The sequence below is a fragment of the Rousettus aegyptiacus genome, unplaced genomic scaffold, assembly GCF_014176215.1.
Source record: "Rousettus aegyptiacus isolate mRouAeg1 unplaced genomic scaffold, mRouAeg1.p scaffold_m13_p_3, whole genome shotgun sequence".
NCBI lineage: Eukaryota > Metazoa > Chordata > Mammalia > Chiroptera > Pteropodidae > Rousettus > Rousettus aegyptiacus.
In genome coordinates, this window is record NW_023416306.1 from 76,326,617 (window position 1) to 76,348,761 (window position 22,145).

The 22,145-nt window shown below is 37.1% G+C and overlaps 1 protein-coding gene across 4 annotated transcripts in view; it reads left to right on the forward strand.

Annotated features, from left to right (window-relative positions):
• Positions 1 to 22,145, forward strand: part of SYK (spleen associated tyrosine kinase) — an 81,638-nt gene that overhangs the window by 53,834 nt on the left and 5,659 nt on the right. For all 4 annotated transcript variants that reach the window (XM_036238897.1, XM_016160492.2, XM_016160491.2 and 1 more), the window contains 6 exons: positions 7,172 to 7,259; positions 8,499 to 8,664; positions 11,712 to 11,921; positions 12,888 to 13,077; positions 18,442 to 18,582; positions 19,247 to 19,359. In XM_036238897.1, coding sequence (XP_036094790.1) covers positions 7,172 to 7,259; positions 8,499 to 8,664; positions 11,712 to 11,921; positions 12,888 to 13,077; positions 18,442 to 18,582; positions 19,247 to 19,359 — 908 coding nt within the window. The remainder of the gene's footprint in view (positions 1 to 7,171; positions 7,260 to 8,498; positions 8,665 to 11,711; positions 11,922 to 12,887; positions 13,078 to 18,441; positions 18,583 to 19,246; positions 19,360 to 22,145) is intronic.

Sequence of the window (22,145 nt, forward strand, 5' to 3'; positions counted from 1 at the left end):
GAATAACTGTCTATTTTAATGTCACATTCCCACTCAGCATGGATCAGCCTATGGAAATGTCAGCTATGATAGCGCATTGCTTTTAGGGGAGACAGTGAGGCTGCCAGTGCCAAGGGGTGGCATGTTAGGAGTTGGGGGCCAGGTTGTCACAGCAATACATTCTCTATGTTGGTGTCCCTTTAGCCCTATGACTTGGTATTTGTTTCAAGACCAGGACCAGTAGGTGATTGGGGTTTTGGCCTTGAAGAAGTCAACATTCTCCAATGATCCAAGGAAAAATTCTCCACAGTTCCCACCTTCTGGCCCATCTGGTTCTGGACCCCTGTCAGCATTCACCCTTTCTCCTAGGAGAGGGCTCCACTCAGTTGCCAGCACAGCACCTCCCAGGACTGGTGCTTGGGGGAAACAGGCCAGATGGAGCCCCATCAACTGAGGGGACTGAAAATATATTTTGATTCAGGGTGTTTTCAATCATGAACCATCTCTCCAAGTTTATGATTACAAATTCAGTTCAAATTGGTGACCTCATCACCTTGGTGTGGCAGTCAAACCCAAGACACTAGAGTCCTTAATCAAATGCTACACAGACATGACTTCATAAAATGATTCAGGGCAAGATGCACAGCATACCTTTCACCCCATCACCAGGCCCAGTACCCCTCATTCACCTTGCCCTGCTTCCTTGACCTCTCCCCCACTCACAGGGTCAGCCTGGCAGCCATGGAGAAGACCCCTGTGGCTGTAAGCCACACCCCTGTTTCCTATCACCTATTTATCAATCTCTTTATGATGTCCAAAGCCAAGCATATGTACCAATGCATAGCCCGCCCAGTTCAAGCCCAGTCCCAGAGATGAGCTATTTCACTATAAATGTAGACACAGCATTCCACATTTACCTTAATTCTGTCGTTTCCAGGTATATCATTCAGAGTTCAACCAGGAGAGTATGACCAGTTGGAAATTTATGTATAAAATATACATACCCCCCACATATAGGTACATACATAATGCACACATGCACATTCATATTTATGCCTATACACATCTATATACAGGTGCACCCCCACACATGTATAGATTTAGTGAAAGCACTTGCCTTACACAATTTAGGAGCTGACTAAGCAAGTCTGATGTCTGCAGGGCAGGCCAACAGGAAGAGAAAATGAGGATGAAGCCTCTCAAGCACAACTGAAGCTGTCACCTACAGCCACGGGTCACTTGTCTACCCTCTATCACCACCCCCACCCCACCACCCCGCGCCCCCGCTCCCCCGCTCCCCCCGCCCGGCCCACACACTCACCTTTTTTCTCTTGTGAAAGCCTCAAGTCTTTTCTAGGACTCTTGATTGATTAAGCTAGGCCCACCTAGGATAAACTCTCCAACTTAAATCAACTAATTAGGAAGTTTAATTACATCTGCAAAAATCCCTCCTCAGCAGTACCAAAAGCATGGTTTGATTCAATAACAGAGGGCTGTAGCTCAGGCTAACCAGATCGACATCAGCCTAGTCTTGTGAGGAGATAAGCCCTACTTGCACCCCCATCATTGTCCCAGGCAGGCTGAAAGAAGCTCAGGCCACTCACACTGACTAAAGGAAACTCCAGAAAATAACTTTTAGTAGATCTTTAGACTAAAGGAGAACATGTCTAAAAAAAGTTGAAGAAAAAATCAATAAGTTTACCTACCTTAATGATATTTATATAAAAGTAAAGAAATATACACATGGATAAGAATTATAACATCATCTAAAAAGAAATAATAAACTTGGAATAAGTAGTAGTAATGATGACACAAATATAACTTTAAAATCTTTAACATGTAAAAAGATTCTATAAATTGATTAAAAACGTTTAACTAACAGGCTATTGGGCAGAGAATGTCCGGTAGTTTATAGTAAAGCAAATAAAAATAGCTCTTAAACATAGGAAAAGCTGTTCTATTTTATTATAAGAGAAATGCAAGTTAAAATTATGGTGCTCTCTTATGTCCATCTGTGAAACTGATTCGAATAAAAAAGCTTGGTGACACAATGCGCAGTAAGGGTGTGGTAAATAAACACTTCCACACTTTTTCTGAGCAAGGCAATTTTACACATCCATCTAAATTAAAAGCACATTTAATTTTTTTTTTAACACCTACAGTACCTGGTGTTCTTAGGTGGTCTCCCATCCAAGTACTAACCAGAGCCGATTCTGCTTAGCTTCCAAGATCAGGCAAGATCTGGCACATTCAGAGTGGCATGGCTATAAGTGAAAAGCACATATAACTTCTTAACTGCAACTTTGTTTCTAAATATTTATCATACAGTTATTTTTGCATTTGTGTGTAATCATGTATATATGAAGATATTTGTTCCAACACTGTATAGTTGGTGAAGTCTATCAATGAGAAATAAATGGAATCATTTACAGTAAAATTCATACTATGGGAGGTAGTTGAGATCCAAAGTTGTTTCCAAAATATAGTGTTAATTGCAAAGAACAAAGTCATGCACATATCAGCATATATATATATGTGTATATATGTGTCAATGTAATACAAAATATTCTGGAAGAATACAGAAAATACTGGTAACACTAGTTGCCTTGAGATTAGAAAAGAGGGTTGTCAAAGAGACCTTTTCATTGTAAACCCTGATATGCTTTTTTAAATGTCCACCTATTAAAATTGTTTAATCAATTTTTAAAAGAGAATTAAATATTAGAAAGTAATTAATCTGATTAATACTATGAAAATACTTTCCTGGCCAAAAAAAAAAAAAAAAAAAAAACAAGGCTGTTGATTTAAATTTATAATAACTTCTAAATATGAATTGAATTTGCATAGATGCCAAAAAAATCAATAAAATTACCATGTGATTCAAGCTAAGGATTAAAGATATTTTAATTGCTCATCAGTAATATTTCAGGAAAGCTAATATTTATATTTTCATCACTAGAAGGGAGAATTTTCCATTATTTAATCAGTTATGATAAAAGATTTGTGGGAATTATGTCAAATATTTCATCTCTCTAGCTTATGTTTCTAACTTTCTGAAATTTGTTAACTTGATTAATATGAATAGTGTTTAATAATTCAAGCATAAAAATACATGTTAGAACTTGAATTAAAACTAGCATATAGTTAATGAAAAGTATAATTAAATTTTATTAATCAGATAATTTAAAATTTCATAATACTTAATGGCAGGTGTATTTTAAACTTTAGAGATTAGTAACATTTCAGTACTTAAAAATATAACTAAATTCAACTAAAGAATACAAATGTGATTCATTTTCTCTGCCCCCCACCATACACTTACTTTATGGTGGTATCCCTTAAATGAGTAAAATCCCTCCTGTTATTAGTACTGGAACATTTTTCTTTGCTACTTTAAGTACATACACTTATCTTTCTATTAAGGAAAATTGGCAGTGTGGACAGCATCCTTAAAGACTTAAAGACAGCATTTTAGTTCCACATTTCAAAGGCACATTCTCTGAGACATAGCATTCACATTCATCTTATTTATGGAAATGCGTTCCAGAATTCCAAACTGAAACCTATTTTTTTATGTTTCAATCCAGCACATACATTGATGATTGAAGCCTTTTAAGACATATTTAATATACCATTCCCTAGGGTTCAGCTGGGAAAGAAAAAAAGAAAGAGAAGTTCTCAAGTCATACTTGTTTGATAATGCCAAAGCAGTGGGCCAGACCCTTGCGAAAATGGGTTTCTGTATCATAAGGGCCAGATTTAAGGTCTTAGCTTATAAGGTGAGTGAAGATTAATCATGAAGGTCAAGTGTTTATTTTCATGAATCTGCAGGAAACATAATATTATCCCATGTCCTGGCCAAGGAGGGTCTTCCCTCAGCTGTAAGGACTTATTCCCTCTTGGGACCACAGTCTTCATCAGAAGCCAGAATCGTGTTAGTTTATGGTAGTCAGTGGTCAGTGAAACTAACGTCTTTTTTTTGTCACTACGGTTGTGACAAGTATGTCCTCATCTTTATTACTACTGTTGCCTAATTTGAAAATGTATTTCAAGAAATCTAAAAATCAAGGTCTAGAAATGGAAATGAGCAATATTCCCATATCAGGCAACTCTGAATTAGCCTGGCATATGGAGCCATAAGAGCTACATATTTTTTTCTATTTTGTTCACTTCCAAATCCTTACTTCTTAAATTTAAGCACTCAAAGAAAATTTGTCAAATACATTTTCTACTTGAAGTTAATCCTGGAAATTAAGAGATCAGGGATTATAATTTATTACCTAACCTAATTTTTATTTTATTATTGTAGAGTGATCTGTTTTTACCAAAATTTATAAAACTTAAATATCACTAACTGCTCTTTGGAAGGTAGAAAGCTAAGGTAGTCAGTGCCATCTAGTGGTGACTTGCAGATTTGCCTTCTGTTGTAAGTAGCAAAAATGAGGGAAAAAGCAATTGCCAACACTCATTTATACCTTGTTCTCTAAGCAGAAAAGGTGATACTATTGATTAGAGCAGAATAAATCATTAAATATGAAGCAAGAATAATAATGGCAAGTGGCATAGTGAACCAACAATATGCTTTTCATTAAATTAAAACATTAAATTTTAAATACTAATCAATATTTTTATAATTAACTGCATGCCTTCATGCTCATTCTTTACAAAGCCCTCAAATTCTTCTTTTCTACGAGCATTCGATTCCAAAAGGTTTTTGTTGTCGTTGCTGTTCTATTAAATGACATATTCACCAAGTACTTTGGGAAAGATGAACCTTGCTTTTTGTTTCTTCATTTTCATCATAAAGCCACCACTGCCCTTTCTTTTAACTGACACAACAGAAAACCTCTCATTTCTTCCAAGAATGTTCTCTTGAGTGTAATGCCATTCTCTGTTCCAGTGCAGGAGGGTGGGTAAGGAGTCAAGGCAGAAACCTAACAGGGTTATTGAGGGCAGGGTGAGACTTAGCCAGGCTCTGAAGGCTGTACTTGCACGGTTGTCTGCAGACAGCCTTGAAATAAGCCCTGAGCCACCTTGGCTGAAAACATGGAGCTTCGCCTTCCAGAGGGGCTCCTCAATCTGTTTTCTTCCTTATTCACAGTCCCCAGACTGAGGGTGAACACCACACTGCTAACCATAGCACTCATTACTCTGTCCACACCTTTAAGTTTGCTTTGTCTATCACTATTCATTCTGACATACTCCTGATGCCCTGGTATCCTTTTCAGTACTTTTTACACCCCTACTTCTGTTTCAAAATTCTTCGCCACAGGATTCATATGTCAGGTAATTGCATTCTGGCTTAAATATAACAACAGTTTTTATGGAGTCCTCCTGCTTGGGAGACCATTCTATGAGAGTGGAGAGGCTGCAGCCCCAGGATATGGTCTTAAGTGAGCAGAGGGCAGGAGAGCTTAAGGTCAAGAGAATGGGTACTTGTGCCTCTCTGTGTCTGTGATTGATGGATGGTCCTGGTGTCTTGAAGTATTTCTTTGGATCTCAGAACTTTCCTACATGCACAGAAAATCAGAGAAGTTGAAATGATAGAAATGTAAACCTAAAAAAAGACTTTTTTAAAAAAGTTTGAAAACTATGTATATCTTGGAGTTAGATTTCAGGACGGAACTGAGCAGAGGGGAGGATGGAAAGATTTGGGAATTACCAAGCTTTTCCTAGGACAGTTCTGCTGAGACAGGGTAATTATGTTGTAAATGAGACATGAACTCACAGCACATCCAATAGTCCTTTAATCATATGAAAATTTCTAAAAAAGGTAGATTGTCATTTGGAATTGCCCTCACCTATTTCCCTCCATTAATATAAAGACTTACTAGAACTCATTTTTAAATCAAATTAATTTACATTTCATATCTTCCAACTTTAAGAAGTTCATTCATTCATTCATCTATCATGTGTTTTTTGACACATTTTTATTGAACAGTGAGTGTAACAAAGCTCTAATGCAGTAAATGAATTACTATTCCCTCTGGAACTTAGATTTTATTTTCATTCCTGATATGTCATTTTATTAAACAGTTTGGTAAGAATGCGAAGTAGTCATGAGAAAATGGATCCGGTGACAACCATTGACACAAAAGAGCAGGTGTCCTTTAGCTACGTCAGAGATGGGCCTTTGTCACTCTAGGTGCTGACTCTGTGGCTCTCAGTAGACAGCATAAAGAAGGAAGTCAAGGTTTTGGAGACAAGTCAAGGTTTTGGCCAAGTGGCAGCTGTGGCATATTGTGACTTCATTGTACTTTTGGTTCCTGGGCCTGTGAGATCAGGAAGGCAGACAAAGATATTCAGAGTGTGCTGGAAAATAAGTGACTATGTACAATTAAGCTTAATGTCTGTTTCCTTAAATTTCTCCAAAATCTGGGAGTATCTCATTTCTTCATGGCCAGTGCTTGGGCGCTGATAAGATAAATGGATGTATAAAATTTCTACTCAACTCACACCAAAAAAAAATCAAATTATGGTTTTTCCATGAACCAAATTTAGTAGCAATACTCTCATTTTACATTGGGGCTAAGTGTGGGTCAGGAAGATGAGAGAGAGACTTTCAAAAAGCAAAGGTCATAGGAATATAAGTAGATTTCCCCCTCCATTTCATGATGCAAATTAATGTAAATCAAATAGATAATAGGGAATGTTGCCAGTAATAATGGCCAGCAAAATTTTGCTTCTATATGCTTCAGTTACCTGCTCTGGGTATAAAGAAGAATACCTTGGTTGGGTTAGGTTTGCATAGACACTTAGGAGTTGGGGAGTGGGTGGAAACAGCTGGTGGATATTTAATGTTTGTTTTTCCATATAGCATAAAATTGAAGAGAAAGAGTAATGGAGGACTTGGAGTCCAAGGGGATAATGAAAATCCGCAGCATCTTTTGGGAGATGCAGATAGGATTTGAAAGGCTTCTAAGCAGGGAGGGAAACTACCTAAACAAAGCCTCTGAGACCCATACAGGCACCTTGAGTTGTGGGAGCTTGAACTGTATTTAGCGCTCACAGGATCCAAGCAGTTGCCCGAAGAATGAGATAAGCCATCTTTTTTTCCTATCTCTCTTCCTAAATCTCCCTTTGTCTTCTCTGCATAAGTTAAAATGTCATTGTCTGGAAATAAAAATAATTAGGCAGATCAACTCAGCAGTGTATCAATGAAGAAAAGTGACATATTATTTGTGTGCTTCAGACCTCCTCGTCTCAAGAGAAACGGCCAGACAGCTCTGTGATGTTTAATCCCTATGAGCCAGAGCAAGGACTCTCGTTCTCAGAAAGAGGTGAGAGATGCCCTTTTAGTCACCAGACATTCACAACTGTATGAATTGATCTGTACAGGCTCCCTCAAAATGCTCTGGCCACACCGAAAATGTTTTTCAATGCTGTTTCTTCAGAACTTCTCTTCTTTTGTAATACTGATACTACTCAAAGTTCACATTTCTGAGAAGATTGCGCTCTTGGAAAGATATTTGAAACTAATATGTTTCAACAGAAGGTGCAGTAAGGTGTGGCTGGTAGAACCTGAAGGGATGTCTGAGCTATCGGAATTGTAGACATGTTTAGGGAATTGTGGCGATTGTGTGAGGCCATAACAGGATGCAACTCAGGATGCCACCCCTCAATGAAGTCAATAGCCCTCTACTAGCTATCAGAAATGGGGCCTCCACATGACCTTCTTGGTTTCTGCAGGTGATCCCAGATCATTTTTGGTGGTGAACTTTGTCTTTTTATTGCTACAAAAACCACCAAAACAGTAACTTAAAATGACAACGGTCATTTAATTTTCTCTCATTCAATTATCCAGTGCAGGTCAGGAATTTGGGCAAGGCTCAGCTGGGTGTTGTGGCTCAGGGCCTCTCTTAGTAAGATTAGATCTGGAGCTGAGCCAGCAGGGGAGGAGGGCGTGGTGAGGCTGGAGCTCTGGGGGCTGGCCAACATCTCCCTGTGTTCACTTCGTCTTGGGGACTCTCTGATTGGTCTCTCCACCTGGACTGAGACCGTCTTACAGTATAAAAGGTGTCAGGGCAGTTGGATGCCTCGCATGGTGTCCGAAGCTTCAAGAACCAAGTTTTCAACAAATGAGCCCCATATAACCTCTTCGGATTATATCACAAACATCACTCTTGATTTACTTTATTAGTTGACACAGTTAACAAAAGCCACCAAAGGGAGGTGACATAGACTGCACTTCTCAAGAGAAGGAAGGTCAAAATTTTCAGACATAGTTAAAGCTACCATGACCCATGAGGAGGGCCCCAGCTATCTTTGTCTCTGGCATAAAAGACCCTTTCTTGATAAACATTAATGCAAGAATGGGGGTCCAGTTAAATGAGATGAGAGGCTTTTTACTGCCCCTCTATGAGTTGGGCAAGACTGTGCCTTGAGTACTCACTGGCATTATAACTACCCAAAATGACCAAGGTCTTGAAAGGCAAGCTATGACCACAGGAGGTAGGAGTGGAAGATGGTGATCGTTTCAGAGGGGATCTAGCCCCAGGATTGTGTTGATTTCATTGTAGATGCCTTGCCCATGGACACAGAAGTGTATGAAAGCCCCTATGCAGACCCTGAAGAGATCAGGCCCAAGGAGGTCTACCTGGACCGGAAGCTGTTGACCCTGGAGGACAAGGAACTGGGCTCTGGTAACTTTGGAACTGTGAAGAAGGGCTACTACCAGATGAAAAAGTAAGTCAAAGCTTTGCACTGTCATACTACACACATTCTCATGTGAGCTTATATGCTAGAAACTAATACATATGCATATATTACGTTGATTCAATCCCGAACACAAAATGTAATGCACCATAGCTAAACCTTGTTTTTTATTAACAGTATAATGTTTCTTCATTTGTGGTACAATTAACATAAAAGCATCCATTATGTATATTAATTATGTGTATAATAATTATATATATTATTTTAGACATAGTGCATGTATCACTTAGAAAATAGAAGGAAGCAAAATGTAAGAATATAAAAATGTCAGATTGGTACTACCCACTACTGTTAACTAACTTTAGCATGTTTTCACTATTATCTTTCGTTTTTAAAAAAGTCTCATTTCTCTTTTCTAGAAAATCTCTAATTCCAAATATCGTTAAATTAATTATTTACTTACTTTATCCTATAATTTTATACTGTAGCAGTACATATTATACAATGATTAGAGCTGCAAAGCTACAAATAGTAGTTATTATACAATAATTACAACTGCTAAATGACTAAAATCTCTTTGTACTTCATTCGGTCTTTAGAAGTCAACCCACATAGAATGTTCAGTAAAAATAGTGATTTCTAAATTTCTTTGAAACAAATCTTCCCTTTGAATATGTATATTTGAATTAGTATGTTACTGATATGAATAAAATTAGTTTTGTTATTCAATGCTATTTTAAATTTAAGGAATTAAAATTTTTTTCTTGAGTAAGTAATTTACACAGTTCAGGAATATAGATAAAAGTATGCACAGAAACTCTTGCTTTCAATCCTGCCCCTTCTCCTTATGTGTGTATATCCGTGTGTATATAAGTGTATATATAAAATGTAATAATATACTAATGGTATACATACATATTAAAATATATGTATGTATACCACAGTCATTTTGTAAAATACATTTAAATTATCCTGCGTTACGGTATACATTTCCACAACTAGTTTGTGATACTTAAATTTCTTTTTTTAAATATATAGGTAAATCAACATAGACATGATTATAGATATATAATTTCAACTAGAGGGTTTGGGGAGAGAAGAGACCCTATAGATCATTTTGGAGCACAGTGAAGTCTTTGCAATGTTGAGTCTTCCAATCAATAAACATGACCCATCCCTCCATTTTCTTGGGTCATTTCTAACTTCTCTCAGGTTTCTTTCAGAGCTGTTTAGTTTTCTATTTAGAGGTCTTATACAACTTTTTTTGTTAGAATCATTTGTAGGTATTTAATACTTTTGATGTTAATATGTATCCTATAATTTTTAAAATTTTATTTGCTAATCCCTAGTGTTAGTTGAATGTGGAAATATAACTGGTTTTGCCTATTGACTGATTCCTAGCAACCTTGCTGAATTCACCTATTATTTTTTATTTATTATTTCGAGTAGCTTATCTATGTAGACTTTGACCCAGAAATACGTCATCTATGAATAATGGCAGTTTTATTTTATTCTATGTAATCCTTATACTTTTTATATTTCCTTCTTGCGTTGTTTTATTACCCAGGAACTATGGCTCAATGTAGAATAAAAGTAGCAGTTGCCTCATTGCTCATTCCTGATTTCAGGAAAAGACTTTCAGTGTTTCACCATTAGATTTGTAGCTGCTCTTTATTGGAATTAAAAGTTTCCTTCTATTCTTACTTTTCTGAGAAATTCATTTTTAATCAGGAATCTGTATTTTATTGAAATTTTTTTCCTCTGCTGGGAAAAACATATGGTTTTTCTTCTTTATTGTGTTCATGTGGTGTTGCACTGAGTGATTTTCAAATATTAAATCCACATCACATTCCTGGAATAAACCTTTCTTGTTCATGAATTATATATTAATAATATCCTTTTTATAATTAACCGAATTTACAATACTTCTCTTAGAATTTTTGCGTCTATGTTCATGAAATTATTTTCTTATAATTTCTTTGTTTTGGCATTAGGGTAATGTTGGCCTCATAAAATAGGTTGGGAAGTTTTCTTCCTCTTTTCTTTCCTGGAAAAGGCTGTAGGTATTATTTCTTCCTGAAATATCGAGAAGAATCAAGAAGTTTTTACTTGTTTACCTCATACCATACACAAAACCAGTCCAGATGGATGATAGACTAAAATGTGAAGGTAAAACAGTAAACTATCTAGAGAGAGCATAGGATAATATTTCCATGATCTCAGGAAGAGGGTGAGGGGGACTATTGGGTGCTGGTGGTGTTCTTTGCCTCCATCTGTGTAGAAGCTACAGCATGTGTCTAGTGTGTAAGCATTCATTGAGTTCTTTCCTGAAGTTGTCTGTGCTTTTCTGACTGTATGTCAGACTTACTCTGTTATTCTCTTATTTCACCTATTTTATTGACTAGTTCTGGTTTTATTCTCCCATTTTGAAATTCAACAAAAGAGGTATATTTCCCACATTTGTGGGAATTGTATTCACAGAGATATACAGTTTTTCGAATCATATATAGTTAAGTAAGTTTTGTTCATTTATTTAAGATCTATTATATAAGACTATTTTCAAGAGTTCAAACATGATCTATATGATGTTTTTATTAGAAAATAAAAAAAAATAATTATTTTTTCACAAACTTGTTGAAGTGTGCTTAAAATAAACTTCAGTTTAAATGTTTCGTAAACTATGAGCTTTAACAGTATATGCTCTTTATTTCTGCATCCTGAAATTCATATTTAACATATACAAAAGGAATGTTGTATTTACATAATGTTACACATAATCTGAGATGGCAAATCTCAATATGTTATGGAAATTAATGTTCATCATAGTTTGTAAGGTTTTCTTTGAAAATTATTTAAATATTTTCTCATATTTAGGCTTTCTCCTTAGTTGGAGCATTCTTTTGCACCATCCCCCATTACTAGTCACTTATAGCATGGCTTGTTAAGATGTGTTTTCATTCTGTTGCAGTTATTTCCATAACACCATTTCTAATGTAGGAATCGTACTTTGTAGCAAAATATTATCTAGAGGTTAGCCACTTCGAAAAGTTTCATATGTTTTATGACTTTTTTTGCAGAGGTGCAAAAACAGTCGCTGTGAAAATCCTGAAGAATGAAGCCAATGACCCGACCCTTAAAGATGAACTGTTAGCAGAAGCTAACGTCATGCAGCAACTCGACAACCCTTACATTGTGCGCATGATTGGGATTTGTGAAGCCGAGTCCTGGATGCTGGTTATGGAGATGGCGGAACTCGGTCCACTCAATAAATATTTACAGCAGAACAGGTATCTTTAGGTGCTCTAGAAGTTTATGCTGTGAGGCTCAGGGCCCACCCACCAATGCACATAGTAGCCTGATTTCTACAAGAAGCTTCTCTCCTCACATGTTGTCACAGTGTCGGTCCATTCTCAGGGACCTTAAGAGAGGAGGGAAGAGAGAAAGAGAGCTGTAGTCTTTGGATGAAATGTTCTTTTAGCTCTTTTTGTGCAAAGAAAAACTCTAATCCAACAATCTTGTTTTATTCTCCTTTGCTCACTCTGTATTGGCCCAGTGGTAGAATCAGCTTTAGAATATCTTGTCAGTCAACCTCCCCACATGGGGAAAAATGTGCTATTTTGAAATAAATATTTGATAAACACTTTATAAGGAATAATAGTGCTAACTTGCATGTCTGGCTGACTTCTATGTTCCTTGAGTAATTACTTCTGAAAATATCTGTTGCTACTACTTGATTACAACCATGGATGGAGTAATCATGTTGTTCTCTTCTAAAGCCATTTTTGAGATAGAAGAACTTGTGTGGAATAACTCATAAGAATAAGCACTGCTACTTTGACTCATTTGCTACATTATATTTGTACCTTACTTAGATTGTGTCATTAATTTCCATAGGAGGGAGGTGTTGTTGCCCATCTGCATAGGTAAGAAACTGAGAGTCTGGGTTGGTTTTGTTCCCTATACAAAGGAGTCCAAATGAAGCCTGGCTTTCAATGAGCCAGGTCTGATCACCCCATTAAACTGTTTTTCATGTAATTTAAAGCATGCCTTGAAAATTGTACCAGTTGGCCACCAGAAGAATGGTGATCAGTTTCGAATAGTTATAGGTTAACAGGGAAATTTGTCACCACTCGTGACTCTTGCTTAAGAAGAATAAGAAATGAATAGATTTATTTTCTGTGTGAGGAGCATGGTCGGTTGTTCTGAAATGAACTACTATCCACTATCATTAATGACAAACTTGTGACTTTTAGGCACGTCAAGGATAAGAATATTACAGAACTGGTTCATCAGGTTTCTATGGGAATGAAATATTTGGAGGAGTGCAATTTTGTGCACAGAGATCTTGCTGCCAGAAATGTATTGCTGGTTACTCAACATTATGCCAAGATCAGCGATTTTGGACTTTCCAAAGCACTTCGTGCTGATGAAAACTACTACAAGGTAGGAACAACTTAGCCAGTATTCAGAGTACCAGGTAGTAAAAATACGAAATGCAAATATATATCTTCTATATTATATTGTGGTGGGATTTAAAATTTAAAAATAACTGTGTAAAAAAAATATTCTTCTTAAGCTTTGATTCTATTGTTTTAAAAAAAATGGAAATTCTCTAATATATCACGATTTTAGATTTACTTGGAATAGTATCTGCCAAACTATGTTCCTTGGAGTAATAGGGAATCAATAATTAACTATCAGAAAGATAAATTAAGAAAACAATTACATTTATAGTTGCATAAAAAAGAATAAAATACATAAAAATAAATTTAACCAAGGAGATGAAAGACCTGTACTCTAGAAAGTATAAGAAGTTAATGAAAGAAATTGAAAACAGCACAAATAAATGAAAAATCACGTTCATGGATTGTAATATTGTTAAATGTTTATATTGCTTAAAGCAATCTCCAGATACATTGCAACCCCTATCAAAATTCCAATGGCGTTTTTCACAGAACTAGAACAAATAGTCCCCAAACTTGTATAGAACTGCCCAAGATCCCAAATAATCAAAGCCATCTTCAGAAAAGAACAAAGCTAGACATATCATGCTTCCTGATTTCAAAACATACTACAGAACTATTATAATCAAAACAGTATGTTACAGTCACGAACACAGATATGTAGATCAATGGACAGAAAAGGGAGCCCAGAAATAAACCCATGCAAATACATTTAACTTATATTAGACAAGGGAGCCAAGAGTATTCAATGGGGAAATGACAGTCTCTTTAATAAATAGAGTTGGAAAAACTGGATATTCACATGCAAAAGAATGAAATAGGACCCCTGCCTCAGGTCACTTACAAAATTAACTCAAACTGGATTAAAGATTTAAACATTAAGACCTAAAACTATAAAACTCCTAAAACACACACACACACACACACACACACACACACACACACACACAAACATATGGAAAAATCTCCTCGACATTGGTCTTGGCAATTTTTTAAAAAATATATGACACTAAAAGCATAAGAAACAAAAGCAGAAATCAACCATTGGGACTACATCAAACAAAAAGTTTCTATACATTAAAAGAAGCAATCAACAGAATGAAAAGGCAGCCTAAAATAATCAGATTTTAAAATGAGCAAAGGATACGAATAGACATTTTTTTCCAAAGAACTCAAACAGATGATGAATAAATGAAAAGGTACATGAAAAGGTAAGGTATTCAACTTATCGTCAGAGAAATGCAAATTAGAACCAGTGAGATATCACCTCATACCTTTCAAAATTGCTATTATTAAAAAGACAAGTGATAACAAGTATTGGCAAGAATGTGGAGAAAAAGGAACTCTTGTGTATTATTGATGGGAATGTAAATTGGTGCAGTCACTATGGAAAGTAGTATGGAGGTTCCTCAAAAAAATTAAGAATAGAACTACCATATGATCTAACAATGCCACTTCTGCATATTTATCTGAAGAAAATAAAATCACTATCTTGTATAGATGTCTGTATACCCATTTCACTGGAGCATTATTTACAATGGCCAAGATATGGAAACGACCTAAGTGTCCATAATTGGATAAGTGGATAAAGAAAATGCATACACACATACACACACAATTAAAAAAGGAAGAAAATTCTGACATTTGCAACAACATTGATGAAACTTGAGAACATTATGCTAAGTAAAATAAGTCAGACAGAAAAAGACAAATGCCCTAGGATCTCATTTATATGTAGAATCTAAAAAATGTAAACACATTGAAACAGAGTAAATTGATGAGGGAAGTGAGTGAAGACAGTCAAAGGGTACAAACCCAGTTATGAGTAAGTTTTGGGGCTCTAATATACAGCATGACAATTATAGTTAAAAATACTGTTATATACTTGGAAGTTGCTACGAGAGTAGATATTAAAATGGTTAGAAGTCAAGTGATGGATGTGTTAACTAATGTTATTATCTTAAACATCTCACAATATAATGTGCATAAATCATCAGATTGTACAAAAAACTCAAAAGTCATGTTAGAATCTGCAAAAAGAAACTGAACACTCTGAAAAACATGGCAACATGAGGATTTTTCTTAAGAAAACAAAGCAAAAATGAAATGGAAAAGAATGAAAAGTTGAACAGAATTAAAGAGAAATGATAATGAGGGAAGCAGATGAGCTTGGCACCCAGAAAACGTGTGCTGCAGCTGAAATTGTGTGGCACCATGACTGTAAACACACACGCCCTTTGATTCAGCAACTCCTTCTGAATACCCTACATACAGAGCAAATAGACATACCTCATTTTATTACGCTTCACAGATATTGTATTTTTTATAATACAGTATAGTAGCAACCCTGCATCGAGCAAGTCTTTTGGCACCCTTTTTAAAACAGCATTTGCTCATGTTGTGTCTCTGTGTCAAATTTTGGTAATCTTTGCACTGTTTCAAACTTTTTATCAATATTTTTGTTATGGTGTTCTGTGGTAAGTGATTTTTGTTGTTACTATTATAATTGTTTTGGGGCTCCACAAACTGCACCCATATAAGACAGCAAACTTAATAAATGTTGTATGTGATCTGACTGCTCCACCAGCCAGCCATTCTATCTCCTTCTCCTCAGGCCTCCCTATTCCCTGAGACACAATAATATTGGAATAAGGCCAATTATTAACCCTATAATGGCCTCTATAGCTGTCATAGATAGCAGTTCCTCTGATTGATCTGGACAAAGAAAATTTAAAACCTTCTGGAAAGAATTCACCATTCAAGAACATTCACGATTCAGGTGAAGAGGTCAACATAGCAACAATAACTGGAGTTTGGAAGAAGTTCATCCCAAGCCCCATGGATGACTTTGAAGGGTTCAAGGCTTCAGTGAGGAAGTGACTACAAATGTAGTGGAAACAGCAAGAGAACTAGAACTAGAAGAGGAGCCTGACGATGTGACTGAACTGCTGCAGTCTCTTGACAAAATTTTAATGGATAAAGAGTTACTTCTTCTGGATAAGCAAAGAGAGTGGTTCCTTGAGATGGAATCTAGTCCTGGTCAAGATGCTGTGAAGATCGTTGAAATGACAACAACGGATTTAGAGTATTACATAAACTTAGTTGATAAAGCAGTGACAGGGTTTGAGAGGATTGACTCCAATTTTGAAAGAAATTTTACTGTAGCTAAAATGCTATCATCATGTGCTACAAAGAAATTGTTCATACAAATAAGAGTAATTCTATGTGGCAGACTTTATTGCTGCCACAGCTGCCTCAAGCTTCAGGGATGACCGCCACCCCAATCAGTCAGCAGCCATCAACACTGAGGGAAGACCTTTCCCCAGCAAAGAGATTACAACTTTCTGAAGGCTCAGATAATGGCTAGCATTTTGTTAGGAATAAATATTTTTTAAATTAAGGCATGTACATTATTTTTCAGACATAATGCTATTGCACACTTAGACTACAGCATAGTATAAACATAACTGTTATGTCTACTGGGAAACCAGAAAATTCCTGTGGCTTGCTTTATTGTGATACTCATTTTATTATGGTGGTCTGAACTGAAACTTCACTATCTCTGAGGAATGCCTTCACACACTGTCAGTAATGTTCATTCTAGCATGATGTAAAATCAGTTGTATTAGATTTATATGAAGCATGCAATTAACTCTTGTGAAACTAACTTTATTTACATGTACTGACAAAGAAATATATCTACAATACATGGTTAAGTAGAAAAAGTAAAGCATAAAAAAAGGGTACACTTCTAGCTTCATTACTCCCCTAAAGTGTAGATTTATACACACACACACACACACACACACACACACACTATATCTATATATCTAATATCTATATCTATATCTATCTATATCTATATCTATCTATCTATATCTATATCTATCTATCTATCTATATCTATATCTATCTATCTATCTATCTATCTATCTATCTATCTATCTATATATAAATGCAAAGAGAGTGGTTCCTTGAAATGGAATCTAGTCCTGGTGAAGATGCTATGAAGATTGTTGAAATGACAACAACATACATTATATATAGAATATATATTCTAGAAGGATCCAAGAAAAATTATCAAGTGTGGTTATCTCTGTGGATGAGAATTTGGAGTTTATGGTGAAAAGAGGGTACATTTCATCAAATTTAGAATTTCTCAAAGGTTTATCTTTTTATCAATTCAAAATTCAGAATCAACTTGAGATAACACACATGACTATATTATTCACAAGTTCTGAAATTAAAATCTAAAAATAATCAGTGTTTCATACAGAGAAGTGCACCTATGGTCCCAGATTGATGTCCCCAAGTTGCCCCTTTCTGACCCATGTTAAGGCAGATCGCCTCCCTTTCTCTGCTCCAGGAGACTTTACCCAGATTAGAGTGACATCCACAAGAGACAGTGAGACCCACACCACACTGAACCTCAAGCCTCAAAGGAAAGCATTTTGGTAGGCACGATTTTGATCTCTTTCCCACCACTTACTTTTTTAATTAGATTAAAATTGTAGACAAGTACATAGTAGCAGTTAAATGTACTTATGAACAGCCCAACATTTCTTGGAGCATAACCATGAACTAATGTGCAGGTTTGATTCTTGCATTGTGACAATGAGCTCCATGAAGCTGCTAGTGGCCAAAGGAAGAGGTGAGAGAAAAACACTAAGAGACGAGAAATTCAGTCTATATTTAAAAAGATGTATTTAAAAATTTAAGAGTTTAGGATTTAATTATATTTTTCCATTTCAGACTTAATTTGTACACATACACACACATGTGTCATTTTGAGAGTCATGATTTTATATTTTTTAATTGTGGAAAAATACATGTAACATAAATTTTACCATCTTAACCCTCTTAAAGATTGCAATCCAGTAATGTTAAATACATTCACTTTGTTTACAACCAATCTCCAGAATTCTTTTCATCTTGCCAAACTGAAACTCTGTAATCCTTAAACACTAACTTCTTCATCCTCTCTCTCCACTCAGCCCCTGGGTACCATTACTCTACTTTCTGTCTCTATGATTCGGGCTATTCTGTGGGCCTCAGATGAGTGGGATCATATAATATATGTCCTTTAGTGACTTGATTGGCTTATTTTACTCAGTATAATGAAAGATAACCTCATGTTTCATCCATGTTGTACTATGCCAGACATCCCTTCCTTAAGGCTGAATGACATTCAATGGTATGAGTATACCCTATTATGTTTCTCCATTTGTCTGTCAGTGAACACTTGAGTTGCTTCCACGTTTTGGCTGTTGCAAAGAGTGCAGCTATAAACATGGGTGTCCACATTTTATTCTTAATGTAAGTTCTTCATTTTCACTGCTTTCAGGCCCAGACTCATGGGAAGTGGCCTGTGAAGTGGTACGCTCCAGAATGTATCAACTACTACAAGTTCTCCAGCAGGAGTGATGTCTGGAGCTTCGGAGTGTTAATGTGGGAGGCATTTTCCTATGGGCAGAAACCATATCGGGTAAGCTACTACTGTTTTATTTTCTAATTATATGGCCATCAGAACAGATAAGCACCAAATTATCATTACAGGGCCATACATATCCTCATCTTGGTACCCTTCTTGAGTCTTCCACTGTCTTTGACATTGGGTAGTCAATATAGCTTCAGTTTATTCTAAACTAAAAAAAATATATTTGATGCTAACTGAACAGTATGTCTTTTTTTCATTGTGTATTACACATATAAATATGCATAAAATATACCCAAATTAATATTAATTAAGGTAGAAATGGAAATAATGGCTATTTTCAGTATCAAATTGACAACTCATTACGTTTTTTATATTTTTTAAATCAAAATTTACATATAAAAAAGTACACAAATGCTAGGATACAACTTGATAAATCTTCACAAATAGGAAGTACCCATTCAACCAGCCCCCAGATGAAGAAACAGAACAGAACTTCAGAATTCACTTTCCCTCTGCTGGCACAAGCATCCCCACAAGGGTAACTCTATCTGACTTCTAAATCATAGGTTAGGTAATCCTGTTTTTGTAATTTTTATAATTGAAATTATACCACTTGTACTTTTTTGTTTCTTTGAAGGAGTAGGATTTATTTGTTGTTTTGTTTTGCCAAATACTAAGTTTAAAAAGTTAAGGTATATTTTGCATGTTTTAGGGGATGAAAGGAAGTGAAGTTTCTGCTATGCTGGAGAAAGGAGAGAGGATGGGGTGCCCTGTGGGATGTCCGAGAGAGATGTATGAGCTGATGAACCTGTGCTGGACGTATGAGTGAGTACCCAACCCTTCCTGCCATTTATCCAAATACTTTGAAGGCGTATGGAATGACTGGGTACTAAAGGAAGCATGAATTCTGTCTTCATGAAACAGGGATTTGCTCTCTTCTAAATAAACAGTGAGGGATATATCTTGCTTCCTGGATCATGTACTTCTATTTTTTAGTCTAAAGAATAAGTTTAAACAGTTACTCTAAGCTGGGATGTCAGAATTTAATGTAGATAATATCAGAAGGTAAGGTGGTCAAAGTAGAAAGATGTTCCCAAGAGTCTGGCCTGGTGCTATGTACCATTTTTGGTAACAGATGATAGCAGAAGTACTTAATGGAAAATGTCCTACTTTCCTAATTCCTGATCATCTTTCAGAGGGAGGTATGACCACAGATGTTGGCTGGCTTACAGATGGATTGGCTAAGGTAGCACTTTCCAAAAAGTGACTCAAACCTGGGAACAGTAGCCCTCAGAGTCTGCCCTGAGTGCCACCTTGTGTCCTGCCTGGAGCAAGCATGACATTATGGCAGGTGACGTTTAGAGCAGCTTAGTAGTCAAGGGAAACTCATCATACCTGAGAATCAGAGAATGTCACACCTGGAAATCAGGGAGATGTCATACCTGGGAATCAGAAAAGTAGCTCTTAATTTTGCCTGGGTTTGGTTACCTGTGAGTGCATCATGGGGAGCCATGAGCCCTGTTTCCTGTGCCTCTGGCATGGCAATATACATGTAGAATCTTTGCAACTTGGCAACAATACGAATCTTTAATAGAGAGGAGCTCAAGTACTTGCAGTAGATTTAATTTGGGGAGGGATCAGGTTTGCTCACAGATACAACAGCTTGTGATGCCTGAGCATCTTAAGGATGAGGGTTATTGCAAGTGCTCTCAGATGGCACCTAGGATTCCACAACACCCCTGGGAGAACCATTCACCACCATTATGGAGAGTGCAAGTAAAGAATCTCGTTATTACCTAGAAGCACCAGGGAGTCAGCCCCAAAGGGAGATATTTCCATCCGCTGGTACTAGTCTTTTCAGGTGAAGGACCTAGTCGGGCCTTTCAGTGCCAAAGATGCCTGTCTAGGCTCTGAGGAGCTTATCTAATCCAGATTGTTTGTGCTGGAGGGACATCAGAGTGTCAACAAGAAAGAATGCTAGAAATAGATTTTGGATAGGGGGTGTCCATTTCTTGAAGTCTTAACTTAATCCCCCACCCCCACTCCTTTCCAAACCAGAATCATTAGAATCATTGACAGGTAGGGCCCAGCCATTTTCAAAATTGAAATTGAAGATATGGACTATGACTGGGATGGGGGCAGATAGGAAACAGAAGACGAATTATCCCGAGATGATGTTACAGACCTTGATATTGTCACCTTGTACCTGTGCTGAGTCTAGTTCCAGCTGTCCTACTTCGAGGTGCCTCTGAAAGGCAGGCAGAGGGAGGACAGAAGCACCCTCTGAGACTTTCCAAGAATCCCCTAAATGAGTGTGGGCCATTAAGGTTTCCTTGCAGCACAGTTCCTGAGAACCTACAAAGCTGCAGGAATAGCACAGGCTTCCCTGGCCTTTCGTAGATTGTGCACTGCTACCCTGCCAGGTTTTGGAGACCTGGCACAGTGTGATGCTTCACTGGGAGTAGAATAGACACCCAGGTTGGGAAATGTGCGAAGCCTTGGGTGAGGGCAGCCCTGGGGAGGGCATGCCCTTGGGTGCATAAGCTTGTGAGCATTTACTAGAAGTGTTCTTTGGTCCTGCCTGTGGCTTCATCTGGAGGGTTTCAGTTCCTCTGAGAAAAATGGATCTTAGATCATTCTGAAACAAATGAAAAAACCTAGAACTAAAATGAACTCTCAAGGAGATGGTTAAAGTTAGTGTTTTGCGTTTAATGTTAGTACTGATATGTTTATTTTGTTGGTTGTTTTCTGTGGTGGATGTTGACCAGTGAGAAGTGGAAGGGTGGGCAGGGGTGAGGACTTAGTGGTGGGGACAAGATGTTAGGGGATGTACCCAGTGGGGTGAACCGTGGTGGGCAGAGAGATGCACTCAGAACACACCTTTGCTTGACTCTGGGGGCCATGATGAGCCTACCAAACACTCTTAGCGCCTAGAGCCTTCTCCTTGTGGTGGGAATCAGGACCAAGTCTGCTATCCTGCTTCTATCTTCGTTGTGACATGTGCACCTCCTCGTGCTGCTATTGCCAGTTTGATCCACAAGGAGCAGACCGGAAGGGAGAACGGTTCTTGGTATTCGCTGGAGTTGGAGTTAGGTAGAACCCTCCTCTTTAAGAGCACATTGTTTCCAAATGTATTTTCCCACCTGAAAGGTTAGGTTACAATCTGAGTGAGGCTTACATGCAGCATTGTCTTTCCTTTTGCTTCCAACCCAGGAACGCTTCCCAGTGAGTTCCACTTAAATATTTAGGAATCAGCTACAGGGTTTAAGTATCTGTGGAGTAGAAAGAGCGATGGCCATCCATGCCTAAAATTAGAAATGATGATTCCTTATCAAACTTCGATTCCTTCTCGAACAAACTATATTTCTAAAAGTTAAAGTTTTTCTAGTAATGACTCGAAATGGCAGGGGGTAGGGGTTATGCAGGGAGAAGCAGTCAGAGATTTTGTCTAAACATAAGCAGTGAAATGATGCACTGTTGAATGAAAAAAAGAAAACATTTTCTTTGTCATGGCCAACAAGAAGAATCCAAAAGCACCAGGAGCTTGTCTGGCAACCTGGATAGTTAACATCATCAAACTTCACAGAGAGGCCAAACCCTGCCCTGTAAGA